This window comes from Urtica dioica, chromosome 10 (genome assembly GCF_054948205.1).
Source record: "Urtica dioica subsp. dioica isolate 48M chromosome 10, U.dioica_male_clone48M_v1_H2, whole genome shotgun sequence".
NCBI classification, from domain to species: domain Eukaryota; kingdom Viridiplantae; phylum Streptophyta; class Magnoliopsida; order Rosales; family Urticaceae; genus Urtica; species Urtica dioica.
The window spans coordinates 25,812,840-25,821,480 of NC_142765.1; the positions used below are offsets into that span (position 1 = coordinate 25,812,840).

Genomic DNA, 8,641 nt, shown 5'->3' on the forward strand with positions numbered 1-8,641 from the left:
TTCAATTTCGTAAATCCCTCTTTTGCTGCATCATTCAACTCGAAACAACATTTTTTTTTACATGCACAAGCGAGGAATACGCTAGGTGCGCGTATCCCTACATGAATTGTTGGTAATAGCATGCCTAGTCGTTATCTCCCATCTCTCATTGGGCCTTCGCCACCTCGGCAATTTTTTTTCTTCTTAATATGATACTTTGCTTTTCTCCTATTCACACTTTTTTTTGGTTGACAAAGCATCGCCAAGTGTTCGGATGTTCCTCTTCCCATCGAACTGTCATTCCAAGATTTACAGTCTAATACATTTTCATTAGTCGCACCATCAAAGTACAAGATCACTGACGACGGTCGGAAGATGTTGTTCATCATGGAATGGAAGGTGGCGGAAGCATTGGCAAGCTTAAACAATGTAACAATAAGTTAGCATTGGCTGTTTTGGGTACATAATGTTGTATTTGATGTGTCTTCTTTGTGACGAAAATATGGTTGTATCTTGTCTTCAAGTCTAGCTTTGAAAAAAAGTTCAATGGGGATAATTTATAAATTTTTAGGGTAAACAAATGTAAAAATGAATGAAAAATTGGAAAAAAGTGCAAAAATTTAGATTGAAGCTATTATTAATAGTCTAAGTTTGATGACTATATTATCATTAACTAATTAGTCTACCATCGATGAGGCGCACTCCTACCAAAGTCATTGTAATTCTCTAACAAAGTAACCCACGCATTTTTTTATATTATAAATAAATTACGCAATAGGAAGAGCAGAAAACCGCTCATCTAAATAAAGTTTTTTTTAAAGTCCATAGTTATATTACTATATCACCTTTGGATTGTGCACAACTGCAACAATCTGTCAATCTACAAACGTAACACACACACACAGATAGTCCAACATTATGTCATGTGAAATGGCAACAGGAAGACTTGTAAAACAATGTAATAAATTGTTACGTTTAGTATATCTAGTGAATAAACTCCAACTCCTAACCAAAGCTTCATATCAAATCAAATCTGCATTGAAAATCTTTAATTTTATCCAAGAAAAGGGATCCAAAGATTTATCAGGTTCTCTAACAATCCCAGAAGAAAAACACACCGAAATTGCAAGCCCCATATCATAGCTAAGCCTGGATTGTAAAGGCAGTGACTTGTCCGATGCTCGTGTTGTGAGCTCCAAGCAGTAAATCGCGAAGCCGTTCTCTTCTCCTCCTTCTATGGGCAGTTCAGGAAGGATCATTAACGATTGGTAATGCTGCGGGAACAATAGCTCTTCACAGAATTAACTCGCTTGCGCTGATTTCTCATCTGCAACACCTGCGAAACTCGAAGCAAAACCTGAAATAGTACTTTCTATTAAGGTGTTTGGGTTGTCAGAAGCAGAGTTGTGACAAGTTTGTATAAGAAGGTCAAACGTGGACCTGTTCGTGATTAATAGACTTGAGGAGCAAAATGTGAAGCATTTCCAGAGAACAAATTATTTTTAGTACATTTATCAACCAAGGCTGAACTCAGCTCTTCCAAACAAAACAAGGTAAATCCAGTACATTGAAAGGTGGGTATGAAATGCAAAATTTCTTTTCTTTTCAATCACTATCCTTTTACATTCTAAACACAAAGAAACACAAAGAAAACTTAAAAAACCAAAATTTCTTCTCTATAGATGCGGAGCAAGATTCATTTACAATCATGCCTGCTTTCGCTACGAACATTGAGCTCCAGATCACGAAGACGGTAACTTTTGAAGTGTTTATAGTATTGACTATTTGGGAAACTATATAAACCTGTGAGCAGATAATAAAACATAAACAAAACCTCATTCCTATTCTTTGTCACGATTTCTAGGACAGCCTCATAGCCATCTCTTGAAGAAGAGCTCTCTTCTGTGAAGCGTTGATGACGTGATTGGTCTCAGCATTCTCAAGGACATCAGTAATAATTGCAGCTGCATGGCCTAGGGGTTCTTCGGAAGCCCTTTTCAACATGAAAGCCTGTACAATTTATATACGCAGAATAATCGATCAGTTTGATGTGTGTGTGTGTGTGTGTGTGAGAGAGAGAGAGAGAGAGAGACCTGGCCATGATGAGATATGGCCAATGTACAAGGTTGCTGGAACCAGGGCTCGCCGTCAATCTGAACAGGCAACGGAGCAAAGAGCTGAATCTTAATTGATTGACCCTGTGCAAGCCTTCGAGCACGTGAAAGCCCTACCTATTTCCATTCCACATGAATATCACAGTTTAGAAATCTTTTAACAACGGTCTGTTTGTGTAAAGGACTAAAAAACTGGTCTTGATAACACTACTAAAAAGTAAACCTGAAGCTTTCCAAGGTGCCAAGTCCCAGATATGCTAACAACCTCAAGCATCTTATCGTGCATAGATTGAGGATCAAAATTATCATAAGTTTCGTCTTCATTCTGCCACAAGTCTACACCGCCCATATAGCTTCCAATGTTCGCAACAAGTACACCTTCAGCATCCTACAATGATATGCTTAACAATGTTAAGACCAAGTTTATGATTTTTTTTTTTTTTTGCATGGCGTGGATGGATTGATCACATTCAGAGAGATTACTAAGCTAATTATCGTTCAGATATTGAGCATCAAGAAGTCAAATTTCGACAGTGAAGAATCAATTCGAACGGCTATTACTATACTCACCTCAGGCACCTCTATCTCAACGCCGTCTACTTCTACTCGTATTTGCCAAGGGAAATCCTCAAACGTTCTATCCATAATACCCCTGGCACCTTCTCTTGCATAAAGGACTTTATTCATAAACTGTATAGTAAGAGGCGGTGCAATAAAGAAACTTGATCAAAGAATGAAATCAGGTAAACTGAGAAAATTATGAGCAGCAATAATCAGAAAATATGCCACACAAATATAGTCCGAAAAAAACGCTTTCAAAGATCTACCAAGGTTGAATGCTCAAAGCCAAGTCTGATATTGCAAATTTATACCTGGTTATAGAACTTCTCTGGATTCTCCTCTCGCAGATTATGAATGTCAAGAGCTACCTTAGCGTCACAACCGACTCCTGCAAATTTATCATGTCAGAACCAAGATATATACTGTGTAAGGAAGTAAATTATCCAGACTCTATTGCAACCAGCATGAGAAAAAGGTTCCTGTGAACCTCCCATCAACAACAAATACAGTACATGCACATTGAAGATGAGGCAGCGGGTCGAATGGGGAAAAAGTTTTACCATCCTAACCCAAGGAGGAGATTAGACTCACGATCACGATCTACCTAGAACAAACCCCCCAAAAGGGGATTCAAACTCAAAATTGTCCAAATCTTGCAAAGCTAATGTGGCTATTTTTAGTCCACTAACCATTACAATACACAAATTGAAAGTAAATAAAAAAAATGAGCTTATATGATAAACAATAATTGAGTTCCTACATCATTTGCAGTTTGAGTATGAAATTGTCTCAAATACGAATCGGAATCAAAAGAGCAATAGCCAGAATGGTCAAATTTCAGTAACCTAAATGCATCTATCTACCCAAATGCAGAACGTGGTAAACACTGAAACATTTAGCTTACATACCAAGGTAGTTGTTCATGTACTTTGGAGATCGAAGCTGCTTTCTTTGTTGATTTAAAATTGCGACCTTCCACCTATCAAGAACGGTTACTGCAGCGTGTTCAATGTCATGTAGAACCGTGCAGAGACCTCCTTGTCTCTCAACATAGCCCAAACCGCCTCCCCATGACAGAACCCTTGCCAGGTCATTCCCCGTTCCAGCTGGTAAAATGGCGACCGGAGGTGGAGACACGAAATTTTGCTTTTCGATTGCATTCAAAACCCACCCAACAGTGCCGTCACCACCACAGGCTAGAACCCTGAAGTGAGGCACCTTTCTGAATACAAAAAAGCCCATCTCAGGTCCTTGTGTTGAGCTTAATTCAAATATCTACATCAAGCATAAGCATGCCCAGAATCAGAAAGGAAGGTAGGAGACAATTAATACGGTAATTAAAAAACGTATATCCCAAATGGCCACAAAGAGCCCAACTTTTAGCTTACCCAGGATATCTTTCCTGATAGAACATTAAACCATTTTTTTTTCCTTCTATAAAAAAATCATTTTAAAGCATGCATTAGGAAATATAGTTGTCAGAATATATATGAAGAACTACACTAATTACAGAACCAACAAATTACATTAAATTCAGAACCATATAGTAGGTGAAGTAAACCTGAACGGGGTTTAGAAGAATGTTGAGCCGTTGCCGCAGCGAATCCCCACGTTGAGCCCCGCTCTTCTTGTTAATGAAGACTAACAAGGGTCTTGCATCTGGCGGAAAATCAGTCAACTCATACACTTGCTTTTGCTTCAACGCATACGTCTCATCCTTTCTACCAAATGACGAGGTTCTTTTAAAACCGGTCTTGGAATCTAGTCTCTTTTCTGTAACATCGTCTTTATGATGACCATCCACACCAGAGCCACCATTACATTTTTCCTCCTTTGTATGAGAACCATTAACAGCTTGGTGAGTGTCAGCAGTGCTTTCGGTGGAAATATCCACAGTGCTACCGCTATTTCCGGAGTCGACCGAGTTTTCATTTTCATGCTTGTATTTCTTGCCCTGACTCCGAATCCGAGAAGCTATCTCGTTCGCTCCGTGAGTTATCGTGCTCAAAAACCCACCAGCCCGGTTGATTTCCTTAACATGCAGAGGTGACAGAATCAGCCTGCTATACGGGCCTAAATCACAAATATCGCCAGTTTCGTTCGCCAAATTATTGTGGCAATCAACGTGCACCAAGCGCTGACACCACAAGCAACACCATATAGGAGATCCCCCGAGAAACGATCCGCTACACTGCTCTTCACAGTAACAGCAGAAAGAAGTTTCATCCGATTGATCCATGACCTCGGACCACCGAACAGCCCATTGATGCATCACATGATCGAATCCCATCATGGACACACTCTTACAGTCCTTGTGTGCCTTCGCAGAGCAATTCATATGAGCCGCGGCGCCGCAGATGCTACAGAGTCGAATGAAACTATCCGAGTGTGACGTGGGACCCAGAGTCTGAGACGGGTTCATCAGTTTCAAGCAAACACAGCAGTTCAAATTCTTTCCACGGCAAATGGGTTCCATATTCCAAGAGTGAGGCGCGAGAGGAGCTTTGTTTTTGGCCTTGGAGTTGGTCTTCGGCCTCGTCACCGCTCTCATCCAACTCAGATTGATGTTTCGCCTCCATTGAAAGGCCGTGTAAGCAATCGTCAGAATCCCCACCAGGGCAGCGACGCAGCACGACACAATAAAAAGACGATCAGACGAGTTCTTGTACCAATTTGGGAAAAACATCATCTCCAAATCTCTCTCGTCTTCCATTAAGAAGGAAGGAAAAAAAAAGGAGCAATTACAATCAACTCAGACCCTAAAACTCACTCCGCGATCACAATCAGAATGCATTAACACACCGCTTAGCTATTACCAAACTCGACATCCTATTTGACACCACTTAACCACAAATGAACCAGGTTCTCTTCGTATAGTCCAACGAGCCACATTCTGGATTCTCATAAACCACGACGTGCCTGAAAAAAAAATTTAACATCGTAGAAAAGGATTACACTAACCTCACAGACCGGGAATACACAAATGATCCAGACAAATAAATCGCGATTGTTTCAGATCATAGAGCGTCCAGAACAAGTTTAAATAATCTTGCTTCATAAGAAATCAGAAATTTTCATAGACAAAGCTTCATTCACGTATTAATACATCTATAAGAACTAAGAAAGCAAAATCAAAACCTGGACGTGAGGTAGAGCGAATCGATCACCGAAAGGAAACCCTAAGAATCTGAGTTGAGAGAAAGAGAAATCAAGAAGCGACGCGAAGCTATTCATTCATTCTTTCCCAAAGAGCTCTTTTTTCTTCCTTTAATTTTAAATTTTAAATTTGTAGTTAATAAATCGCCGATGTAATAATAAACGAAAGCCATCTGTGAGAAATCCCAAACGCGAAGTTATTCTTTCTATTGATTATTTAATTAATATTCTCAAATCTCGCCTTTTTCGTATTGTGTGCATTTTGTTTTAATTAAATATCAGCGGTTGTAGTATTAGATATTTATCGTTAAGAAATGGTTTAAACATTTATTATCTAGCTTTTCTTGGCCAATTGAAAAAATCGTGGACTTGGCAAAATAGCTAGGTTTCCAATATTTTACCTCAGATTAGCCCATTAATATTTAGAAAAACCAAATATACCTTTATTATAGTTTGACTCTAACCAAACGTGTGTATATACTCGATCAAATCGAAAATTATAAGTGGACTCTTAATTTGAGCCGATCAGTTTGGTTCAATTTTAATTTGAGCTTTTAAATTGAAAAAAAAATCAATTTTCTAATTTTGTTTATATTTTTATTCTATTAAGGAGCAATCAGACCAATAAGATACAACCCAAATAGCTATCATTTTTTAAAAATAGTTAAAATCTCATTTTATTAAAAAAATAGTTAACCAATCCGAAGTAAATTAATTAACTAAATAAATTAATTTAATTTACTTTGGAAAATAGCCTATCAATTTGAAGTAAATTAAATTAATTTAATCAATTAATTAATTTACTTCGGCCTGGTGAACTATTTTCGTATTAAAATGAAACTTTGGCTAAAATCTTAAAAGAAATTAAAGAATTAGTTAGTTACAACAAATTCGCCTTCTATTAATCAGGTTTATTTCGATGAAGTTTGATTGGAATTCCAATGTTTTAATATCATTTGTGAAATTAAGTAAGTTTTGATTTTGTGCGTAGTTTTTAATTTTTTTGTCTTTATGTTCCTGTTTCATGTTTGTGTTTTAGTTCTTTCAGGTTTTAATTTTTTTTTTAGCAATGTCAAAAAAATTAATCCATTGTTCATTTATTTATTTATTTATTTTATTGATGAGTTGTTTGAAGTTTTTTATTTTGTGGATAATTGTCAATCTTTAAATACTGATATGAATGCTGATTTATATTGAAAACAAGAGAAAGTTGGAGGTGAAATAGAATTCAACAATTTTCTTCAAACTTGATGTGAAGGAGACTAATATTTAAAAGCTTAATGGTCAATGCTAAGCTTGTAGCTATTACAAATAACTTTGACTTAAAAGGTAGCTATATCTAGCAAAGCTAGATATTTTTTTGTTTACCGTAAAATCTTATGTAATTGGAGTTTTAAAGTGGTCATTGACATATGCGAGCACATCAAAGTAAACATTTCATACTCCAATGCATGAAATGGTCGGAATCTTTATTGGAAAGAAGTTAGAGGTTCTCATGATAATTCATATTCACTTCTTCTTATCGTTGCTAAAATGATAACAAAAAAGAATCCATACAATGCTTATATTATTTCATTTATTCTCTTTCTCTTATTTGTTTGTTGTAAATATTTCTTTTTTAAAGCGAGATTAATTTTTTTGAAATTGCACCAGAGTTGCAAATATTGTTTATTTATGCAAGAAGTCACTCTTCTTTTGAAGCTGAACTTAATAATAAAAAAAAATTGAGATAATTTTGTATCGTGCTCGAAGCTTCAATTGAACACTGGAATCATTGTCGTCGAGCGATCTTTATGGATGGTACTCTCATAGAAAGAAATTATTGTGGGGCTTTATTCACCACTTTCGCAATGGACGATGATAATCACATCCTTCCTTTAGCGTATGGGATAGTAGATACTAAAAACGATCTCTCGGTACGTTGGTTTTTTTAGAATAAGAAGACGTTTTGACGGTTGTAAGAACTTGTTGATTGTTTCATATATAAATAATTTAATTCCTAAGGGTTCATTACACGTGGAGTAACTTGTGGAGTAACTTGTAGACCAAGTTTCAGAGACGTATACTTTGGCCTATTTTAATCAAGTTCTGGAAAGCATACACACATGAAGAGTGTAAATTCTTTTTGGAGAAATCGAGTGGCAATCACCTGATAATTAAGAATTACTTGATTAATGGAGTGTCCATTAATATAGCCAGTAACATGAGTATCGATCCTCTAGGTTCCTATTATTATGAGAATAGTGTGTTAATGAAAATTCATGCATCAATTCGTCAAGAACACTCGATAACTTAGTGCACAAGCAAACCATAAAATGCAATATAGCAAAAATGATAAAACGCAATTGCCACCCACGATTGTTTACGAGGTTAAAGACACATGCAATCCCTGGAACTCCCCAGAATTAGATAGTTCAAGCCACTTTATTAATCTCTTCAATCTTTTCTTTACCATTGCTTCATATCATCATACACCATACATCACATCATCAATTACAATAAATTTTAAGCATAAATTATAATGGTATAACTTTCAAACTTCAATGTTAAAAAAAAACCTTTCAAACTTCAACATTGAAATTAATTAGGGACTGAACCATCATCCTCTCGCAAAGATCATCTTACAGACATGAGGTCTTACCACCGGTTATGCACTGAAGTTGAAATCACAACGTTTTAGGTAGTCTGGTTTATATAATTTTTCTTTGATATTCTCATGCATACTCTTAACAATTTTCATTTTTTTTCTTCAAGTTTTTATTTTCTCCCATATTTTTCTGGTTTTAAATGGACCCTATACAAATTTATTCCGTATCATAACGATTACGGAA

At 36.5% G+C, this 8,641-nt stretch overlaps 1 protein-coding gene across 1 annotated transcript; it reads right to left on the bottom strand.

Moving 5' to 3' along the window:
- Positions 1 to 1,466: 1,466 nt before the first annotated feature.
- On the bottom strand, positions 1,467 to 5,998 carry DGK1 (diacylglycerol kinase1). Its single transcript, XM_089629041.1, has 8 exons — positions 5,793 to 5,998; positions 4,216 to 5,573; positions 3,563 to 3,929; positions 2,966 to 3,042; positions 2,664 to 2,783; positions 2,317 to 2,481; positions 2,073 to 2,210; positions 1,467 to 1,989 (listed from the first exon to the last, which is right to left on the bottom strand). Exons 2-8 carry the CDS (start codon positions 5,365 to 5,367, stop codon positions 1,840 to 1,842), a joined length of 2,169 nt encoding a protein of 722 aa, XP_089485167.1. The 5' UTR covers positions 5,368 to 5,573; positions 5,793 to 5,998; the 3' UTR covers positions 1,467 to 1,839.
- Positions 5,999 to 8,641: the final 2,643 nt, after the last annotated feature.